This window comes from Misgurnus anguillicaudatus, chromosome 22 (genome assembly GCF_027580225.2).
Source record: "Misgurnus anguillicaudatus chromosome 22, ASM2758022v2, whole genome shotgun sequence".
Taxonomy (NCBI): domain Eukaryota; kingdom Metazoa; phylum Chordata; class Actinopteri; order Cypriniformes; family Cobitidae; genus Misgurnus; species Misgurnus anguillicaudatus.
In genome coordinates this window covers 28683852-28707734 of record NC_073358.2, presented here as the reverse complement: position 1 = coordinate 28707734, position 23883 = coordinate 28683852, and the positions used below count along the sequence as shown (strand labels likewise).

Here is a 23883-nt window from a genome sequence, read left to right as displayed (position 1 = left end):
ACTATTTTGAAAAAAAGCTGAAAAGAGCTTTTGTGTTCCATATAAAGGTTTAACAGAATTTCCATCTTTGAGGTAAACCATCCCTAAAAAACACATTTGAACCATAAAAACATCTAAAACATTAAACTCCAAAAATGACAACTATGATTGAAATGTGTTATGCACCGTTCCTCACAGACTTTGTGGAAAACATGACACATATCTTCCACATACAGAGATGAGACAGAAACATGCATTTTCTTTTACAGCGAGTCCAGCCACATCTGATTCCCTAAAACTTTAATGTGCTGAACCCAAAGCGAGTGTTTGTGCGCGAGTGTTGAAGGACAGATACCCTGGAGCATTATGAAATATTTGTGACACTCAAAGCGTCACTCGCAGAGACAGCTTGTTGTGTTTGAAATAACAGCACAGCTTGCGTATATTCAGGGAGGAAAAATTGACATGTAGCACAAATACATTAGACAGAAACCCACTTAGCATTCAGGAAGAAACGAGAGGAGCAGCTTCCATAGGAAAAACTTTATTTATCCTTTTAAAATGCTTTCTGAGGGTTGAGACTTGGCTTAAGTGTCATATATCGGGGAACTCTGAGGACACTGTGTGAATTCTACACAAACGCTGTTACCGGGGGGCATCAGCATTGCCAACACATACAACAAAACTTAATAATACTGAACAAAATCTGCAACAAAATCTTAGTAAATGAAAATTATAACAATAGTAATGTAATTGACTGAATAACAATAAAAAAACAGAGCGACAGAGGGAGGAAACGTGCTGTAAAAAGCTTTTACATGAACAGTTTTTGTGGAAGTTGCGGTCGGCCCGCGGCCTCGGCAATGCACTGACCCCCTCTGTCGTGAACGAGTCCATATTGTGAAAGAGTGGATGAACTGTGTTTGATGAGGATGGATCAAGGCCATGGAAAAAAGGTTTTCTCATTAGATTTGTCTCTCTCATAATATTGTGATAATCCTTAAAAGGTCAAGAGTCGCCACCAATCCGTCTCTGTGCCTGAGGGAGGAGTGCGAGACAGTGTGTGCGTGTGTGCATTTGTGGTTTAAATACGTTCTCGAATAAGTCAACCTCATTGGGTGAAACGTTATTAACAGATGTCAGAAAGATCCATAACTCACAACACCCCAGGTGTCTGACCACAGAATTAGAGCAGAATCAACTCTAATCTAACAAACAAGGTGGTTAAAGATTTTTCAGACTCTTATCGTACAAGCAAATCAGTCAAGCTGCCAAACAGTTGTGTGCCGTCAACTAAATGTAGGCTAAGCTACCGAACATTATTCCCTCCAGCCGAACACAGTCAGTCACTCAAAATGATCACGCGCTACCATTGTTGTGTAAAACTACGGGCACAGCAATTCACAGATGATGCTGTTGTAATTAGCTCGGAGGGAAAACCGCTGTTATTGCTAAATCCGGAGTAAACATTTTCAAACAGTTTCAAGGCCAGTCCACCCCTGCGCTTCGAAAGGAAAAACAAAGTCGTGAATTTCTGCTAAGTGCTCTTCCAATGTAAATGATAAAGAGCGGATCTGTCGCGAACATCTGTTCGAGCGCACACACATGCACACTTTACACGAGCTGTTGCTGGTTTAGGTCTGTTCTTGTACCCTGCTGGTGCTTTTATATATATGTAGTATGTGTGTGTGTGTTTGGAGGCATCTCTCTCCTTTTTTCTCTTCCATGAACCATGACATGTAATATTTGACCTGGTTCTATCACAGCATTTGTAAAAACAAAACAAAGCAAAAATATCGTCCTTCCCTTGTGTAATAGGGAGGACAAAGTGTGTCTGTATGTGCGGGACTTAAATGTGTGGGGTTTTTTGCTGCTGCTTTAGGGCTGACCTTTTAAAACCGTCCTACTGGGACATCTAAGTCTCCTTAATGAGAAACCAAGCAAACAAATCAAATGGAAAAAAAAGAAACGAAAACCACGGAAACATTTTACTTACAAAACATCTTTTTCCAAAAAAGACTGCTATTTACAAAAGTTTTGCGATTTTTAAAAATCCTAATTATATTTTTAATAACAGGGTATCTAATAAAATTGAACTTTATATTCAACAATTTTTCCCAACATACATTATTTACACAATCTTGGGTCTAAAATAATAAAAGGGGGAGAAAACGACAGCGATTATTACAAAAAAATGCATCACATAAGAAAGCAACAGAGGAACGTTGGCTTTCTCCGATTGGCTGCGCTGGAGGCCAGATGCAAATGCATCTAATTTTAAATTAGCATAGGAGTAAACACACCTGCCGCCACTGTTTACTGTTTATCATTTCACGTGCGGTCTGTATAAAAATAGATCTAGCGCTAGATTCTCCGTGACGGTACGGTGGGCTTGTTTTCATTCTCGGATTTTTGATTGTTTTTTGTGTGTTTGTATGCTAATAAGGATCATTTATGTGCATATCTGAGAGAAAGGAGAAATGAAGGCATGTTTTTTATGTATCTTGTATGTTTATGAATATTTGGCTTCTGTGTGGGACTCTACACACACGCTGTCGTACTGTTAACAGTCCACGTCTACATCCCGACAGCGTGACATGAATTATACACAAAAAACACATGTTAGTGGACTAAATTATGCAAAGAAAATACGTTAACATGTTTTATGTCTGAAAATAGGTCGTAGGCTCACGGTGTAGAGGCAAAAAATAGTTTTTTTTTGACTTACAAAACATTTTGAAAAAAAATAATGACAAAATACAAATATTATTCTGCACTTCACGCATCACTGACAATACACAGCAAAGTCTACTTGTATTTTGCTGAGAGAAAGTGAGAATTTCAACTGAAATAATTCTTAAACCAACACGATCCATCTAGCAAAGCATTCTGGGAGTTCTGTAAGGATTTGTCACCAGCTTACATTTTCCTTATGTCAATCTTTATGCACCAAGAGGCTGTACGCTGTACTTGACCCGTGAACACCAATGTGTGTTTGGGAGCGTACGTGTTGTTTAATTGCCTCAAATGGATGAGCATCTAGAGAGACAGAAGTAAATGAGTTTAAATTTCTTCAACAGAAACACCGTTTGAACGCTGAGAGAATCGGTTGATACTGAAGAAAACACTGTGTGGGATATGAAAAATAGACAAAAAATAAGCAAGGAGTTAAGGTACAAAACCATGCGAACAGACAAATGAGAGCTTCCTGCATTGTAATGATGATCTAGTGTCCCTCTGTGATTGGTTAAAGGCTCTTCTTCAGCATTGAAGTCTATGCCTGAGTGCCACACATTGTGGGGATCTCTTCTGTTTCGCGCGCACACACACACATACACATACACACAGTGTAGTGTTCAGTAAAAGAGAGACAGAAGGAAATTTGAGAGGCGTATTATCCACAGTCTTTCCTCAGTCCTCTTTTCCTTTTCTCCGTTCTCTGACATGTAGCAAACAGGGTTGGCTAGTGATAAAAAGATTCGGGATACCTTAGAAAAACATGTTCTTATTGCGGTTACTTCTCTCCCTTTTCCCTCAGACTTTGTAGTAGATATTGGCTGGGCTCTGGGGAGGCATTTCCTGAACAATGTAGACGGGGTGCCCATAGTCTCCGCTCACTTTTTCATAGTGTGGACAGTAGTTATTCTCTGTTGTCCGCAGGGGGATGATGATGTCACTTGGTTCTGAGCCAGACTGGGTGGCTCCTTTGGGCGTGGCCAGAGTGCTGAGTGACAGGGAAGTCCCGCCCCTGGGCTGCGAGTGCTTGCGGGTTCTCTTGCGAAGCTTGAGGAGCAGGACGATGAGGATGATGATGATGAGGAGAAAGATGACACAGCCCGCTCCGATTGCGGCGAAGAGAGCGGGTTTGGAGCCGAAAATGCCCTCCACTGAACCCGAAGTGTTTTCTTGGTTTCTCGTGTCTGCGAGAGAGAACGAAAGACAGACATGTTGTGAACACCGTAATTACTGCTTTTCTTCACTGCATCCTTCTCTTCTTATCTTTAACCGGTAAGAGCAACACATTAGATAACCTTAAACACGCTCCAATTAACAGTGTTTAGAGTCGCTCTGTCTTGTCTGAGGCAAAGATAACTGACTATAGTACGCTAGATAGAAACAAACCTCTGTGTTTGTTAACATTGGCACCGAGCTACTATTAAAGTAAATAAAACTTGTTATCGGCAGAATGAGTTTATTGTTGCACTGCCAGCTCAACCGGCTACCGAATTTATCCCTTGTAGCTCTAAATGCACATTATGCATACACAGGAATATTTTTGTCTGACAATAAAATCTGCAATGTCAAAGTATATTTACCAGTGGTATAGGCAAAATTACACAGGCCCAGATTGAAATTATCCTGTCAAACAGCAACGTACAGCGATTTATGGACAATTTTGTGTGCTTAGCGCTGCTAGTACTGGATGATAGTCAAACGCGTAGACGTACTTCGGTGACATAAGCACATTATTTAAGCAAGTTCAAATGCTAGCCAGTGGCTGTAACGTAACACATGGTTAGGTTAAACTGTTAGTACGGTAATCCGACCGCCAATGTGTGTTTTGTGCGACTCAAATCAAAGACAGAGATCGTCAACTAAAGTAAAACATATGGCCCGACTTCGTGGAAAAATGTTATCAATAGTTATCTCCATACGCATTTTTTCCAGAAAGTGACGTGCAAATGCGCAAATATTTATCCGATCAAAACTCATGTAAGAGGATGACAATCACGGTGAATTATTTAATTTTTTTGACAGACTAGCTGATGCTTAAAGGGATAGTTCACTTTAAAATTTAAATTCTATGATCATCTACCCATCCTCATGTTGTTCCAAACCTGCATGAATTTCTTTTTTCTGATGAACACAAAAGAAGATATTTTGAGAAATGATGGTAAACACACAGGAGTAAGTGACCATGAACTTCCATAGTAGGAACACATTTTTTTTGAAGTATTGTGATAAATGATGAAGAAAATGTTTTGATAAATGATGGTAAGCACACAGTTGACGATACCCATTAAATTCCATCATATTTTTTTATTCCTACTATGGAAGTCTATGGTCACTTATTGTTGTGTGTTTACCATCATTTCTCAAAATATCTTCTTTTGTGTTCATCAGAAAAAAGAAATCCATACAGGTCCAGAACAACATGAGGATGAGTAGATCATGACAGAATTTTCATTTTAAAGTGAACTATGCCTTTAATAATGCGGGAGGCGCAACTGACCTGCACTGTTTGCCATCATGGCCCAGCTAAGAAATAAACAGCTGCATACTGTAATACCATTGTAATATTGTTGTATAAACAGTTCGCCTCGTAAATTGTTTCGGTGGCAGGCGTGACAAAAAGCTTGTATAAAACTTCATAAAGCAGATGGTTCAGACTCGAAATTTTGATTGGATTAGCCACCTTGGAGGCGGTTGTAAAATTACTGTAAACGCTCACCTGTGACCGGATATTATATATTGATGCGGCAAATAGCCGTGTTGCCAGGCAACAGCAAACAACCAACCATATTTCTCGGCTTAAGATCCGTTTATTCTGATAATTATTAATCATAAATGTAACTGTTTATTGAGCATTGTTGTCTTTTATCATATCACGCGTTGCCGTTTTCTAAAAGCAATAAGCTACTGCAGTTCATGTACGGTAATTTTATCATGACTGTTCTTTAAACTGCCTTAAACCACCTTACTGTGGTACAATCACTGTAACGAATGACCTCTTATGGCTTATTGCTTTATATTGGATCCTGGAGTGTAATATTTCTTCTCCGAGCAGAACGACGTGACCTCGAGCTGACGCAGTGTGTGCGCGTCTCTCTGTTCTTCTGTTTTTCTTAATGATCGGGGAAAGCATCCCTCTCTCTCGTTCTGTCTTTTTCTCCCTCTCTATCCTAATGAAGTTTAGACCTCCCGTAGGTTAATGGCTGCTAGGACGTGATAAAGACATGCTACATTAACTTCTGTCTCTCCCTCTCTCTGTCTCTCGCTCGCTTGCACAAACTCAGCCGCCTGAGGGAGGCAGTAGCTCCGCATTGCTGTATTTCATCCGCTCGAGTTTCCGGGTGAAACGCTGTTGTTTGATAATTGTGGTAAATCTTTACTGATCCACACAGCTGATCGCAGAGCACTTTGTCCTTTGTCGTAAACATTTAAGGACGTTTACAGGAAAACGCCGTAATGCTGATCCCAGTACACACAGGTGATTTTGTTTTCCGTACCTCTGCCGGGCAAACCATTCTCTTCTATTTCTCGATCTCTGTCTCTCTTGCGGGAGGGGCTCGTTGTGGGGTCCTTGATCTCATTGTCCTGGTTTCGGTCTGGGAGGTCCGTTAAATCTGGATCTGGTGCATTTGGATCTGAGAACATAATAAAACACACATCACAAATTAAGACAAGAAAAAAAAAACATGTCAGCGAGTTTTTAAAAACATGCATATGTTTTTTTCAGGTCTGATAACTTTGTCTTTCTGAGTAAAAAAGCAAGTTAAAGTCCAATGAGTAGTGTGTCTGTGTATACGTGTGTGAATGTTATGAGGTAATGTAACTTGGATAATGTTTAACCTCAATGTAATTGGCTGTTAATGAGTCAGCTGACTGGATCATCAACTAAATTGGGCTTAAATGACTTTACCTTTGGACATACTAGAGATAAAGAGTGTATGGGGTGTGTTACTCACCTTGGCCCACTTTCATGATGATCTTCATGGATCTCGTGCTACAAACTCCACCTTCTCTGTTTTCCAAACCTTCCTGTGTTCCATTAGACGTGGCTGGAGAGAGAGAAAGAGAGAGACAGAGGGCTTTGTGATTGTCTGGTTGAATTAGGTTTAGATTTATAGGACTTTTGATTGGACTTCTTGCTGCACAACCAAAGCAGGAAAAGGAAACCCTAATTTACCTCTATAAATCACACGCACACAACACACAAGCACATGCAAACACACATATACACACGTACACACACAATCTTTGGCAGGGGAAATGCTGATTTCAGCCCTAAATCACATGTACTTACATTGCAACCCAATATTACCTTAGCAACATCCAAAAGCAAACTTACATTTGTGCATGTGTGTGTTTGTGTGTGTGTCTCTCAGGATATGGACAAGATGAAAAAGCTCCAGTGTATTCTCCTGTTACTAGTCCCTGTGATAGTAATCTGATCCCATGGGAATGTACAAACACACACACAGGACTACGCAGTAAGGCAAGCCATGTGTATGAATTTTCTCTTCTTCTGTAGGCCCCGAAGCCAACAGAATGACTGTACCGAGGGCCATATCGCTTTTCTGCCGTGTGTCTGGGACAGAGGAAAGTGTGAGAAAGTGAACTTCCTCTGAATAGGACGCGCATATAATACTAAACGCGCAAACACACAGCACTATTATGAGGTTAAATAAACCGATATTGTCACAGCAGGTGATCCACCTTCATTCAATTTAACTCCCAATTACACCCGCACAAGTCCTATACACACACAGACACACACATTATTAGCTCCCATCAGTTTGTGCTCATTACGAGGTGCGAGTGAGAAGTGCTGAGAGTGCATACGTGTAAGTGCACAACTAATGAGGTCTTCTTTATAAGTGCAGAAAAAAGTTGAGTAAGATAAGAAAATATGCTTAGTCCCGAAAACACAAACACGCACGCTCATTCACATCCATCACAGCATTTTAGGATTTGACACTTCAATCGTTTTTCATGAAAAATGTTTCCAAAAGTTTTTAGTTACTGAGAGTCGTAACAAATACAACAAAAACATGCTGCTCGATTATGGGCAAAATCATAATCACGATTATTCAACACGATTACTCTTTGAAAACATGCATTTTTATCTAGTAAGTGTTACAATAGGCAACACTGGTCGAAGTAGTGGTGCCTTCGAAGTGCCTTACAAGCGCATTGGTCCAGCAGTATGCAATTTATATTTTAATCGCACAATAAATGTTTTACCTTGATTATCTTGTTTTGGTAATTGTTTAAATTAAAAATTTAAAAATGATCTTTTTTGCACAGCCTTACAAGAACAATTAAATATCAACATGATTTGAACAACCAACCTCAAATTCGAAACGCAATGAGAAGCTACGGTAGCTGCCACAGTACAAACATGTTATCGCCTGAGACAACGTAGGGACCAAACTTGCTCTGTAGTGCAGTTCGTACGTTTAGGGCTACCGTAGAAACGTGACAGTGACTTCCATATAAGGAGACCTGTCGTGTATGTAGATAAAAACGCCTCATTCTAAAGTAATAAAAACAATACAGTTCATTATGTAAGGTCTTTATACACCACTGATAATATAGTTATGTATATTATATCGCATTTCTGTCAAGAGATCCTTTAAAAAGTTACATATTGAACTTTTAATGCGTGTTTCTGTTTTGGTATATGGGTGATTCTCGCGAATTAGACTTGAGAAATGAGGTGTCATGAAACATTTTGATTAAAAAAGTAAGAATATCAAAACAAGAAGCATACAGTTACAAACATCTCTTAACGTATTATTTTGCACATGATTTCAAATGACATCATACAAACCAATTTTGTAGTTTTTTCCATATTTAAGGGGAAAATTTTCATTACCGCAATGTGTCCATGACTGGATTTGGGTTCTTTGACTTGGAAATATTTATAATTAAAAAATCTAAAAAATAAAAAGCTTCAGTGCATGTTATACTGTATAACATTTACAGTAAAGAAACATGTGCTATTTAGTGATCATTGGTAAATGTAGAGACAATAATAAGGAATATAAATGTGTCCAAGAAAAATTTTCTCATCCCCCGAAACAATTTTCAATCATTGTTTAAGCCCTTAATGAACTAAAAAAATAAATAAAATTTGGTGGAAGGGACATAATTGACTGTGACACTCAAGATGGTTACCAGGTAAGCAGTTCTTATTTTTTCTCTCCAGATAAAAGTTGAAATTTTGTTTGTCATAGTACCTAGACAACTTTTTAGTTCTCATTAGCGAAACATGAGTTTGTAAATGCATATATTTAATGTTATATCATGTTGCGGTAATGATCATTTTTGATAATGATAATCAAAAAAAATTTAAATAATTCGAATAGGTAATATTTTTTAAATCCTCGAAAAATAATGGTTATAGTAAGTTCAGACCTTAATCTTATATGTGCAAAAAAATGGCTTCAAGGGCTTTTTTAAAAAATCTGATGCTGGACACCTTCTAAGTCTGGATTTTGTGAGAATCATCCATTTACATTAGCAACATAAAAGTCATGTGTTTGTTCCCAACACACATACTGATAAAATGTCTACAATAAATGGACCGTAACTCACACTAAAAAGTTTCTGCCAAATGCATAAATGTAAAAGAAAACATGATGGTTTCCTTCCATATAGCCATATAAATTACTTTACAAAGTTCCTTATATTTGAAAAAGAAAAAAAATGATACGTTTTTATACTTAATTTCTATTGACCCATACCAGTATAAGTTTTTATGAAAGTTTAGTTGCACTATGTATCTCTGCTCAAAAAGAGACTCTGGTGAGAGGTCCAGGACAGGGTGCTTGTGAATGGCCCTTTGTGGGCGTGTATGGGGGAGGGGTGATGTGTGTGGTTGCTAGGATCCGCTATGATGTCATGCAGATTGAGATGTATGGCAGTAGGCAGAATGCCAGTCTCCTTACGGCAGCACCATGCCAACCTGTCACCGTGCCAACCACAGAATAGCATCACACAGCATGGCCTTAAAGAAACACACACACACACAGGCATGCACACACCTTTCAGACTCCTGCACACAGGACACAATCTAAACAACAGCTCACACTCCAGGCTAAACACAACACACATTCCAGACAGGCAGGGTAATCCCGCCTGTGTACTGTTAGCAATGGGATGGATTTGCTTTAAAGCATTTTTGCGGCCACATTCTGTTGTCACTACATCATTGCTGGATTTCAACTGGTCAGAATATTTAAGCCTTAATAGGTTCCTGCCCCTGTACACTAAAAACATGACAGTCTCAACTTTATGGAAATCCAGCTGCTGTGCGGATGGATTCGAACTCCTCGTTTAGTATTCTTGTTGAACAAAAAAATACGAGTACATCGCTGGAAACAAATCGTGTTTTTCCAAAAGAATAGCTTGTAAATAGACAAAAACACACTCGACGGCCACGCAAGTTGAGATTTGACTGACTTGGATTAAAAAAAGGTGTTTACACACATGTTATGAAAAAACATGCAGGAGCTTGGGGATTTACCATCTGTGAAAGCTTGTGTGTGTCTCTCTGCGTGTGTGTGTGTGTGTGTGTGTGTCAGAGAAAAACAAAGAAATTAAGTGTTGTCACAATAAATACTGTGGTCCCTGTTTGCGTGTCCTATTGACAGACATGTCAGTGTGTTTTTTATTTTAGTTTGTGTATCAGTGTCTGTTTGTAGCTGTACACTTATTCTTCAGACATCATATGTCTATCTCACGCCTGCTTTATTTTTATCAATCATACACAGAGGCACACACACAATGAATGTAAATGAAAAAACAGGCAGTACAAATATATGCATTTACAAATTTGTTTACATGTCATTTGCTGAAATTTTATGTTGTGTATTTATCCTTTATATGGGCCAACGTGTTATCTAAATCAGTAATTTTCAGGGCCGCGGAGAGTAAAAATAGAGTAAAAATGCTGTATATCTATATTATCGTCCATTGCGGCAGTAATAAGTAGTTACATTTACTACTAAGGGGCTAGTACATGTTTTCCAAACCTTTTGCTATTGACTATTATTTAGTAGACATCAGTCAAATTAGGCACATGTCCAACAGAGAAATGTGTGGCATGCCCTCATCCACAAAACTAAACAGGTGTAACAACAACATGTGCATTATGTGGTGGACTAGCTGCTGAAAACATAAACTATTTTTACTATGCTTTCCAATACCCAATCATTTTACAGAATTTGTTGAGCCCATACAGTTCATAAAATAATTAAAAAATGTCTGTTTACTTTTATTACACTGCTCGCTGAAATGCTTGATTCTGACCGGCCAAATGTCGCGTCATTAGCAGGTCTGTTAAAGAATGCACACCCAAAGAAGCGCCTTTGCATTATTACACCGCAGGTGTGCATTATGTAAGGAAAAATTGACGGCGGGCCGTTGAATTATAAGAAATTATACCCGGGTCTGTTGAATGCTGCATTCTGATTGGCTGAGCAATGTTCTATGGGTGTTGATTATTTTTCTGTAAACCGTACACCTAACTTGTTAAATGTCCTAAAAAAAGGGGTACCAGAGCAATGTTTGTGGTAACCGTGGTATAAGCGGAATAATTAACTACGGTCCTTTGAATTATTTGAAAATAATGCACCGCTTCGCGTCGTGCCGCATTACCACCTTGGTGTGCATTATTTTCTTATAATTCAATGGCCCGTCGTCAATTATTCCTTACATAATGCACACCCAAGGTGGTTATGTGGCATGACACGAAGCGGAGTGCCATTACACCGCGGGTGTGCATTATTTTCTTATAATTCAAAGGACCGGAGTAAATTATTCCTCTTATACCACGGTTACCACAAACATTGCTCTGGTGCCTATTTTTAAGACATTAAAAAGGTCAGGTGTGCGGTTTACAGAAAAATAAATCAACACCCATGGAACATTTCTCAGCCAATCAGAATAAAGCATTCAACAGGCCTGTAGTATAATTTCAAATAATTTAAAGCACCGGATTCAATAATTCAGCTTCTACCACGGTTACCACAAACATTGCTCTGGTGGTTATTTTAAGACATTTGACAGTTTAGGTGTGCGTTTAACAAAAAAAACTCAACACCCGGGAACATTTCTCAACCAATCAGAATAAAGCATTCAACAGGACCATGGTATAATCTCAGATAACAACTATTCAAAACTAATAACACATGGTAACCAAAATGCTGCAAATCATTTTGACAAGTACAGTTTAATATTACATAAAAAATTTATTTTAATAACATATATGACATTATATTTACAAATGATTAAACCAAATTGTGTGCTTAGTCGTAACTTTGAACGTCTTGTCTTATCTTAAAGCTGAAAGTAAATGGGTTTTCCTCATGGAAGGTCTGCATTCATTAAAAACCTATATTTAATATTCCTCACCTTACTTATGAGGTAAATGGCCATGTAATAAGCGGGTTAAAGTACAGCCAGTCAATTCTTATCGTGAAATAAGCCCCTTCAGAGTGATACAAGACTGATCACACTATAGGAGCTTATTTCTGCGATAACAACCAGCTGCCTATAAATTATATCTTACTTGTCAAATAGTGTACAGAACACTGTACAGCTCTATTTTAAAAAAAGCACTGAATATTCAGCAATACCGTACCTGCCTTAAAATATATCGCTGCTGACCAGATTTTGTACCACATTTTAAAAATGATAATCCCAACCACCACAACGTGTCCCAACTAAGCAAAACGTTCTCACACGACCAGAGAATCCAAACCACAATGAAAAGACTTAAAATGTTCATGACCACAGAAAACGAATATTATTTTAGATGTCAGATTTTACGTAACAGTCAGCAGATCCCAGTGCTGTCTCTACTGAATCTCTGACTAATGAATTACCGAAACAAAGAGCAGAGATCTGAACAACAGCTCTGAGGGTGCATAATGTGACTCCTACTAAACGTTTTCAATCTTTTTGTGTTTGTGTATGAGATTTGGGTCAGTGTTCGTTCTAAATGCCGACGACATAACACAGAGCCACTGACAGGTCATTCCCGCACACACATAGACATGTACACAACTCATCAGATCAGACACAGCTAGATTAGACCTTCTTTTGCTTTCAAAAGCTCATCCAATCAGAGCGCTACATTGGTTCAGCAGTCACATAATGGCCGACCTTTAAATCCGCAGGATGGGCAGCTCAATGGGATGTGTGTGTGTGTTAGTGTTGTGGAAGAAAATTAAAATGCAATAACCATCCAACCTCACCAGCTTTGTTTCTTTTCGACATCCACGTACAAACAGAAGAGCTGAACGCAGAAGAACAGATCTAGCGTCTCTGCCAGCAGGTTCAGGGCGACTGTGTTTGTTTGAATGGGTGCATAATAATAGGGAATGTATGTGTGTGTGAGTGTTTTAGGGGTCATTATTTCTTATCAAAAAAACAAAGCTTATATTGTTCCAGTAGAAAATCCTTCAGAATGAATCAACACACTCGTGAGGTTTCGTGAAGGAAGGAATGAAACTGGAGGAGAAACTAGAGATTTCGCTTTCTCTGTTTCTCTGCATGGATCACTGGACCGAAGGAATTTAACACATCTATCATGAAACCATTTCTTTCTTTCTTTCCTTAATTCCATTTTCTTGTCCTTTCCCTTTCTTTCTTATTTGGACCACCTTTTATTCCTTCTTTTTTTCTTGCCTTTTGTTTTGTTTTCTTTTACTTTATTTTCCACCTTCCTCATTCTCCTGTCTCATTTCATTCTTTCTTTCTTTCTCCTGACCTAAACGCTACCACCCATTCACTCAAATTACCTGTAAGTGAACAAAATGACCAGCACATACTGTTAGTGATCGCAGATGCATATCTGTGTTCTTACAAATTAGACCATTTTAAAACAACAGCACAAGCCATTATGCTTATTATATTCAGACCATATAAAAAGCCTTTCTGGGTAAAGCGTTCCTGCGATTAATGAAGCAGAGGGGAAAGTTCAGATGGATTTGGTGTGCGTGTGTGTGTGTCCCAACGGCAGTAATCCAGATCTCCCATAATTCAACCTGTACAGGAGCACGTTTCATTCGGGTTCAGCGGATGCTGACCTTCAAGACCCGGTCGCCCTTGTCACATATTTAACCTGTGCGTGTTAGCAAGAGGCCGCGCACAATGGGAATGTAATTAACTGTCAATTAGTCTCTGTTCTCGTGTAGCTCACACAAATACTCATTACGTACATTAGCTCCATGGGAAGTGCGTGGCCCATCATGCTTCACTGACCTTCGTCGCCCATTGGGACATCGCATGGGCATCTCTACAGCAACGGTGACCATTACTACAGCAACAGCAGCATCCATACGCATGTTGATCATCTTAAGACAGAGTGACATCACACACACACACACGCACAGATATCTTGTTCGGTTTGGTGCACCTGGTGCTCGACGTCCCTTAAGACAGAGAAAGATGATCTCTGTGGTTTATATTGCTTTCTTTCTCTTGCACACAGGTTTACGCCTCGAAGGGCAGAAAAAGTTGTTTAGCTGACTATGTCTTTTTGTAGTAGTACTTTCCGAAGGAGGGCAGATGTACCACAAACTCTACACTGAAATTACAGCCAAAGTTTGAACAGACTTGGGGTGTTTTTCTGTCATTGTGCAGAGTGTTTGCGATAGGTGTGCTCACAGCAATTTATTGTTGAGTTGAGCCCATTCTGTTATCTGTTATTGCCCAGTAAACTTCAAACATTAACCCATACTGTATACAAAGTCATATCATAAGGGTCATTATGAAAAACAATTTGTCTGACATACGTAGTTAACATACCGCATGAGTACACTAAACTTACTTCCCAGTCCAAAGAGCATTTATCGAAACCAAACATTGTGGACTTTTGCAACTGTATGATATCAGACGGACGAAGTCGTAACCGTCTACGTTTACACGTCAATGACGCCTATCTGCTGTTGAGAAACCCATCCAGTCAAGAGTGCGTCAAACGGTCATACAGATGATGTAGCATAGATGGTATTATTTTTAACACCCTCTGTATTTTATTTAAACAAGGTCCCTGATCATTTCCGTCTTATATTTCAGCGTTAACTACTTTGTGATCCTGTCACAAGGTTATGCGTTATTTGAAGAGTCTGTTATTGAAGGATGAGGCAGTTAAAAACTATATTGCACTCGAGAGCAAAACTGGCGAGCACGAAAGTGAAGCAAAGCCCTGTATCTCATTTCACATGCGAAGAGGATGTTTGCACAGAAGTCTAACATGTCACTGCGTGTAATTTGAAGAGTGAAATAGAGGGTGAAAATGGTCGTAAAAAACACGTTTTCCGACAAAAAAGACTTGCATTTAAGTGGACCTTGGGGGAAAATAATAATGACTTATTAGATAACCCCTTTTAGTACACAAAATAGTACTTAAAGGTCACGTTCTTTCAAATCCCATTTTTTAAACCCTAGTTAGTGTGTAATGTTGCTATTATAGCATAAATAATACCTGTAAAATGATAAAACTCAAAGTTCACTGCCAGTCGATATATTTTTTTAACATAATTCGCCTTTCAAAGCCTACAGCAAACGGCCGGTTTGGACTACAGCCCTCTACTTCCTGCTTTAATGACGTCAGTAGAAAAGTTTTTTGACTAAACTCCGCCCACAGGAATACATCAGTCGCCAGCTAAGCTAACGGCAAGCTAACCTGCTATCGAATCACAACACACTAAACAAGCTACACAATCAGAACTCGATACGTATTTCTGAAGGAGGGATTTCATAGAACAAGGATGTTTTTAGGACAGTGAAAACACTGGTATACAGATAAGTAAATTGTGTGAAAAATACCACATTTTACAGTGTTATATTGCGCACTGTAAACACAATCAAAGCTTCGAAAACACAGAAAGAATGGGACATTTAAGATATAAACATTTTAAGTATTAATAGGGATTTTGTTGTTTAAGGACACTGCTGTGGTTTTATTTATTAAAATATTTAATGAATTTAAGTGACTAGCTGCCAATGTCAAAAAATTGATATAGTAACCACTAAACATTACTGTAACAGACTAAAATTAAAGGGGCCATGGCATGAAAATCTGACTTTTTTCATGTTTAAGTGCTATGATTGGGTCGCCAGTGCTTCTATCAACCTAGAAAATGTGAAAAAGATCAACCCAGTAACTTAGTTTTGGTAAACCATTCTCTACAAGCACATGAAAAAATAGGTAGTTGAAATTTGGCTCTCCTTATGATGTCATAAGTAGCTCTTATTATAATAATACCACCCCTTAATCTGCACTATCCAACCACAGCACTGACATTTAGTGCATTTGCATTTTAAATGACACACCCAAAATGGCACATTTTTGCACACACCTACAAAGTGGCAACTTTAACATGCTATAATAAATTATTTATATGGTATTTTGAGCTAAAACTTCACATATGTGCTCTGGGGACACCGAAGATTTATTTGACATCTTAAAAAAGTCTTGTGCCATGTCCCCTTTAAATAATTGTTACATTACAGAATAAAGCACTAGTCTAACTTTACAATTACAATATACTTTAATCCTACTTTAAACTTCCAATAGAGGGTTAAAGATGCCATGGAGAGCTAGAGATGTCTGGATGGCTGAATATTAAATTGGTATTCAATAGGAGTTTACAATGGAAGCCAAATTCCTCTCATGTTACAAAGCAGCTAAAATCAACCATTTGCTTTTCGTTTTTTATGCATGTTAGAGGGTAAAACCCACACACAGCTCGATGTGATATTTGACCTCTCTCGCCCCAGAGCGACCACAGCGAAATGAAGCCCCTCATTTTCATACTTTGGCTGTGGCCTGGGAGACAGTTATGGTGAGAGGTTACACAAAGACGCACACAACACACAACACACACTCTCTCATAATTTCGGTGCAGCGGTTTGGTCAGAATTACTTCAAAGTTGGACTGTCTGAAATCAGAATCATATGTTGCTGACACAGCCTTACACAAAAATACACACAGAACCGAACGCAAACTCGTACACACACACACACACACAACAGTCACACGCAAAAAAGGCTGACCCGAAACAACCTTTAATTTATCTCCTTAATCCTGCAAACATCTCAGAAACCATTCGAGCCTTTCAGGCAGCCTCACACATCTACTCATCTGGTCATTAGGTCCATTTCATGCAGCGATAATCACAAAATCTTCTGACTGCTCGCCATTTTTTTGCTTTTCACCCCCCTTATTCTCTTTCCATCATATTTAGCGCTCCCTCGACTGTATGACGGTACTGTTTCCATTGTCATGCTTTTTAAATCAAACCCTCACACACATGCGTACACACACACAAACGTCGTCTTTGACAATTTGGTATCTTTCACCAAAATTCTTTTGTGGAGGCAAAACTTTGATGAATGAGAAAATGGACGTCAAACAATGATAATGCTTTTCATCTGTGGTTTGTAAATTGATAGAAAATGAATAAAATGTGGGGGCAGTCAAAGATGATCTCTGTCAGAATACATTTTGAGGTTAGGTCTTGGTACGCTTCTAAAAAGTTAACCCACATTTAAAGGACTATAGCTAACTGGAATCCACAACAAATCTGGAGCTTTTAATAAACACCCACAAAAATAAAGAAGATGATCAGTCATGAGTCTTTCTGAAACACATACTGGAATTAAATCAGGCCATAAAAAGAGCTGGGGAGAATTCTCTAAATATCTTGTCACAGTTAGAAACCAAGACAGAATCTGACCAAGCACAGGCTTAGTAACCCCACTTCAGCCAGACAGGAATCTCCAATGGATTAAAACAACATAGATAGTTAAACCTGTTAATAGGAGCAATATAAATGTGAAAATATGTTTTGCTTATCCCCATAAATAATTATAACTTAGAATAAATGTACAGTACTGTGCAAAGTCTTAGGCCACCACCACCACCATACTTGTTGTTTTAGAAGTTTTAATGTCCATCCATGTTTATTTTTCAATCTATTTTATTAAGATACAAACAGAAAATAAAGGAAATACGTACAAAAAATACTAAATTAAATTTTCGGGACTAAACGTCTTTAGCCATCGTCAGTGTTTAGGGTGACCTCTCGGCACCAAACACCACTTGAGCGTTTTTATGCAGAATGAAGTAAAAAGACAAAGAAATTTGGATTTAGTTGATTTAGGTTTAAGAGATCCTGCAGTTTCCTGCTATTGCTTAAAGGCGGAGTCCACGATGTTTGAAAAACGCGTTGGAAAAGGAGACGGGCCGACTACCAAAACACACTTATAGCCAAATCAAATCAAAAGCCGGGTTGCGTATGTGTGGGGCGGGTCTATCAACAGGAGGTCCAGATTCTATTGGGGTAGGGGCGTGTTTGTTTGGGTGATTTCAAATATCAACATTGGCTTTCAAACATCGTGGACTCCGCCTTTAAGTGGAAGGAGAGTTTACCCTAAAAACTATAAATTTTTTAATACTATATACACATTTCCTGTATTTTCTGGATGTATTTTATTAAGGAGACTGAGAAACAATTATATATGATCACTATAACATTGCAAAACAACAAATCTAATTGTGGCATGGTGGCATCTAATTTGCACAGTATTCTACATCAAAAGTGAAATTCTTTTAAAATAAAAACCAAGAGTGTATAAGCTTATAAAACTTGTTTTCTAAATTCTCAAAAATGCTAAAAAGTCATTTTTAACCCATGGTTGGGTAAAAAAAAGGGACAACCTATGCTCAGTCCATGTAAAGTCAATCTTGAAAATTATTTCGAAACACATTGTAAATGTTAGAAATGTATTGCTGAAACACGCCACAAAGATTGTAAACTATGTAGTACTGAATTAAACAGTTTTTTACCATTTCTGAGTTAAGGATTTTTAGGAAGGCATTCAACAAGAGCGTCATCGAGCCACTGCCCATGGCCCCGCCCCTAACACAATCCCAATCATCCATTCAGGTTCACTGAAAAAAATGATTCATTGAATTTAATCAATTTTTTTAAAGTAAGTGGTTGCAATCAATTTATTTAAGCTACATTTAAACAAAAGTTTTATATTTTATTTTACGTTACTAATCTTTTTTGTTTAAATGTAGCTTAAATAAATTGATTGCAACCACTTACCTTAAAAAATTGATTAAATTCAATTAATCATTTTTTTCAGTGTTGTAGCGGTATTTGAAAGTTGAAAGAGATGGACGTTTTTCCACGAGACAGATTTGAGAGCAGAGAATCCTTACAGTTTTTAAAAGATTTTGATAACTTATTTATTTATTTGCCGTTTTTTATCATACAAAGTTGGATGGGTGAGTGTTAATAGCGCATTTTTCTGTGGTGTCACAAACTCAAAACACATTTAGTATTTGACTTTACAGGGACTTTAAAATATGCTTAGGTCAAATATTGACATTTTCTAGGTTAGAGTGAAACAATATATCTTCTTCTACAATTCTTCTTCTTGAAAGATTCGTTTTTGATGTGCTTATATTGACAAGAAACAGAAAAAGAATGGGGCTCTTATATGTATAAAGAACAGAATTTTTTTTTGACAAAGATGGTGGGGATAAGGCATGGGCCGGTATGAGATTTTGGCGGCATGATAACCTTAAGCAAAAATACCACGGTTTCACAGTATTGTGGTTTTGCAGATGTATACAAACAACAACTTTTTAACTGAACACAATGCATTTTATTTTTAAGCAACATACAACATGCATGCTGGGTGAAAATAAAGCCTTTAAATTATAAAAACTATTTAATATATATATTAAATGTAAATCACATGACTTAATGATTTAATTAATTTTGTGTAAACCCAGCTCATACCTTGCAAACAGTATTACAGAAAATGTAACCATGACTCTTTAAAACCTCTGTATACCTTGAAACCGGTAACTGCCCCATGTCTAATGGGGATTATCAGTAACCTATCTGGGAGGGCCTGGACACACCGCAGGTCAAACCTGAACCTACATCACCCACATGAGCACAACAGAAAGTCTGCATCATTTGCACCAACCGCCGTGCAATGGCTCAGTGGAAGAAAGTGAACATGTATGGCTCGGAGGCTGGGACAGAGCTGCATCAGCAGACTCGGTCTAGTTCAAAGGACTTCTGCAGACAGACTGGAGACCATTTGACACATAGTTACATGGATAAAGCAGAGGAGATTTCAGGGGTTGGATTGGCCTCTGGAGCCACTGCTCTGAACCTCTGTAGCAACAGACTGAATTCAGTATCATGGGATGAACAGATCATTTATTTGAATTAGATGTAACCTACGCTAAAGGTAACCTGTAACCCGACTCACTGTTTTTATTGTCTTACACTATGAGCGCCATGATTTAAGATGGCGTGTCAATTAAAAGGCTTCCATTCTGCAGCACTTGTTGGGGACTTTTGTAATATATGTGCATGTCAAGTGGAATGAAAAATTGCATTAAAGTTTCATTATGTTCTTTTTTTAAAATAATTAATCGCACTAAATTAAAATGTTAAGTTGACAGCCTTGGTAAATTGACAAGTAATTTGAAAATGCAGATGAAGTGGGGGGTGAAGACGAATCTGGTGAACGGGACAAAAATCAAACAGCTTTGCAGTTTTTTATATAATGCATTCAAGAGGTGATTTGGGTGCGACGTGGGTGGCATATATGATGTTCCGTAAGCTTCAAAATATAAATAAATATAGCCAGCACCGTCACTGAAATCATCACAACCACAACGTTTAGAGGATACAGGAAAGTCAAAAAGAAAACACTCGACACCGCACGGAAGGAGGCAAATATAGTGACAGGAAAAACAGCAGATTCCGGTGGATAGGAAAAATGCACCTAGATTGATGGTGTGGCAACTGAATAAGCGTTTTCCAGTTTGACAGACAGGCTAAAGGTGGGTGGGCGGGGCAAAGCATCATGATTTGTCAGTATCAGAGCCTGTGTGACAGCAGCAACAACAACGCAGCTGCACCAGCGGGCATCATCACATTGTTTCATGTTTGCTAAACTGCATATACAAAAAATATCTGGGTTACCACATCTAAAATATTTTTAAGTAACAGCCATAAATTATAATTGTTGGATTTGGCTGTAAAGAATTATTGCTAATCTGATTATCGAGACATCTAATTTACATAAGGAGTCACATTTACACCCAGATGGTAATTAATCTACATGGAGTGGAACCCAAACCCTATAATACGGCAATAAACCGCATAAATCGTCTGGATTCGGTCCGATTTACTGAGTAGAAAGTTTGTGTGCCTGTGTGTGTAACTTGCATCAAGCCCAACAGACGTCTTTTATCAAACAATGACTACGTAGTTTACTTCATTCTGGTCCTACATTGCAAAAGACTGTGATGATAAAAGTGTACACATTAAATTTTTGATGCCTTTACTGCGAGTCCAGCGAATGATTTGTGGCAAACATATGCTCAGCATCAAGACCCCTCGCCGTGCAATTTCTGGGAAAAAGTAAACAATGTAAAACTTGTTGGTTCGGCCACCAAAACAAAACGGGCACAGCAGATGCAGTGTGTGAAACGGGCCTACCGAGGTTGGCAGCTGTATGTATCTGTTTTGCAATCAGCAGCAATAATCAAAAAGTCTTGTGTTAACGTACAACAAAAAAAGTCATGTTTTATTTTTAAAACACTTTAAATTAACAAAGAGGTTGTAATGCTAACAAAAATGTCATGTGTTATATAAATAAAACATGTCATAACTTTCCCCGCAAACCACACTCAGAAAAAGACAGTTAAACTAAGGTAGAAATCTCCGCATGGTGCCTTTTTTGCTTGTATTTTAACTTGGGGAATTTTGAGAGGGTAATTAGTTCAATATGCTTTTGTTGAAACGTCTGTGTGTTTGTGTGCGTTTTATAAAGATTCTAGTTAGTGGTCAGTTTAGACGACTGGAAACATCTTGCTTACATTTAACGCACACACACAAGAGGGAGGTTTATATTAAACTGCATCTATACTGATGCCAAACTACAATCAGTTCAGGAACTCTCTGTATGTAAACAATGTAAACTCGCAACGATGCGACATACGAAAAGCGCGCAGACGTGAACGGCCATGTAGGAACACTGTTCGAGGAGGTTTTTGCTAAGGAGTGTAGAGATGCGTGTGAAACGGTCACACTCTATAATCTCTCGATGAGTTATTAACTGGGTTGAACAATGAGAACAAGATGACCAGACACCAAAAACCAGTGGACCCAAAACACACACATCTCAGCAAAATGATTTTTAACCAGATTTATCTTGTTTACCAGAGCGAGATAAATGAACGGATTGCTAGGGAGGGAATGTGTGTGTGTGTGTGTGTGTGTGTGTGTGTGTGTGTGTGTGTGTGTGTGGTGTTTTACTGGATCTAATAGCAGCCCCACTGGTTGCTGGGAGTGTAGTGGTGATGGGTCAGTAGAGGTGAAGTGGATTATGGGACATGTCTGGGCGTCATGGCCAAGAGACCGAAAGCTCAGTGAGGCAAGACAACCAATGACACATGCCTGACTGAAACTGTCCTCTATCTCATCTCTCTCCTCTCTCTCTCTCTCTCTCTCTCTCTCTCTCTCTCTCCTTTGGGAATGAGTTTAAAAAGAAAAATAATAAGAAATAAAGTAGCTGCTTACAGTGAGAGATAGAGTAAGGCAGACAGAGAGAATGTGTTACATTTACCATGCTATTCCCTGCTGTCTGTTATAGGGCTTCTTTATTTTATCTTTTTAAATGTATTCATTAGTGCATTATTACAACAAACAAGCAAAGATTTATAGACAAAAAGAGACTAAGATGAGGATTATATGCATGTGTATGTACATACATATTATCCTCATCTTAGTATTTCGTCTTTTAGGTAACATTATAGGCCTTTAACTCTTGCACTGTATACATGTATTGTATACATGAATGTACCAATCATCTACATAGATTCTGCTTGTTGCTAGTTTTTGTTTCGGGGATATCAATCTGTTTCAATATGAACCCCTTTCACATACTACTGGCCGTCCTTCAACGTGATTCCCAGCCGATGCCTGACCAACGACCACCGACAGACAGAACCCGTTTATTCTCCTTATCCTATCTCCCAAAGGTTTTTTCCTCCTAGGACTTTTTTCCTCCTAGGCATAAAAAATCAGGAGGTTTTATCTCCTAGGGGGTTTTTCAACCCCAAGTCGTCAGCCGACATTGGCTTAACTTAGCATCCTCTTCCATACATTACATTATTAATACGCTCGCTTGTAAAATTTATTCATAGCCGCTGTATTTTGTGTTTCCCATTCATTCTATTGATGTAAAGCTGTTTTGAAACAAATACCAATTGTGAAAAGTGCTATATAAATAAAATAACATTGAATTGAATAAGTTTGACACTTTACTACCTAACTTTAGTCTTTACACACTGACATTGGTAGATTTCATTAAAATGCTATTTAGTATGAACGCTAAGCAATTTTCCACAATGGGAGCGTCGGCTATTCCCTTCAATGTAGCGATTCCAGGTTAATTCATGCTTGTGGGGCGTTTGGTCCCAACGCATACATACAGAAAGTATAGCTAATCTAAAAAGAGACATTCATTCAGCAATTCACACAAAGAGGCTGGAGTTACTTACAGGTGATGTAATAGTTTTGGAAACGCTTGAACTCAAGTCCCATGTAGTTTGGACTGAACTCCTGGAACTTGATGGTGAATTTGATGTCTTTCTCTGGCTTGTTGCACGTCACCAGGACATTTGGGTCCAGTATAGTGCTGCAGGACTCCGCCTGCTCTTTTCTCACCAAGTAGAGTTTATAAAACTCATACGGCCGCCCCATGTCTCCTTTGGGGCAGATAATGTCCAGTTTATCCCCAATCTCTGGGTAGATCACCAAGCCCTTCCCAGACACGAACCTGCAACACAAAGCATACAAAGTTACAATAAATCACACACATACACAATCACGTCTGAGTCTGACCGACGGTAAAATCCGCATCTCTCTGGAGCTCACGCTCATGAGCAGAAAAACTTGGGTTCAAACACCCCCCATGCTGCCAAAACTCTCCGCAAACCACTCCAGAGGGACTATCGCCATTCCATTTTCCTCTTAATAATATATTTTGAAAATAAAAAACGATTCCAAATAAAGTAAGAGACTAAAGGAAGAGAAGGCACAGAAATGTGCCGC

The 23883-nt window shown here is 38.5% G+C and overlaps 1 protein-coding gene across 1 annotated transcript in view; it reads right to left on the bottom strand.

Moving 5' to 3' along the window:
* Positions 1-507: 507 nt before the first annotated feature.
* The window catches only part of efnb1 (ephrin-B1), a 39938-nt gene continuing 16562 nt past the window's right edge, over positions 508-23883 (bottom strand). The window contains exons 2-5 of the mRNA XM_055199681.2: positions 23331-23608; positions 6669-6761; positions 6210-6347; positions 508-3899 (exon numbers count right to left, since the gene is read on the bottom strand). Coding sequence (XP_055055656.1) covers positions 3514-3899; positions 6210-6347; positions 6669-6761; positions 23331-23608 — 895 coding nt within the window. The 3' untranslated portion in view covers positions 508-3513. The remainder of the gene's footprint in view (positions 3900-6209; positions 6348-6668; positions 6762-23330; positions 23609-23883) is intronic.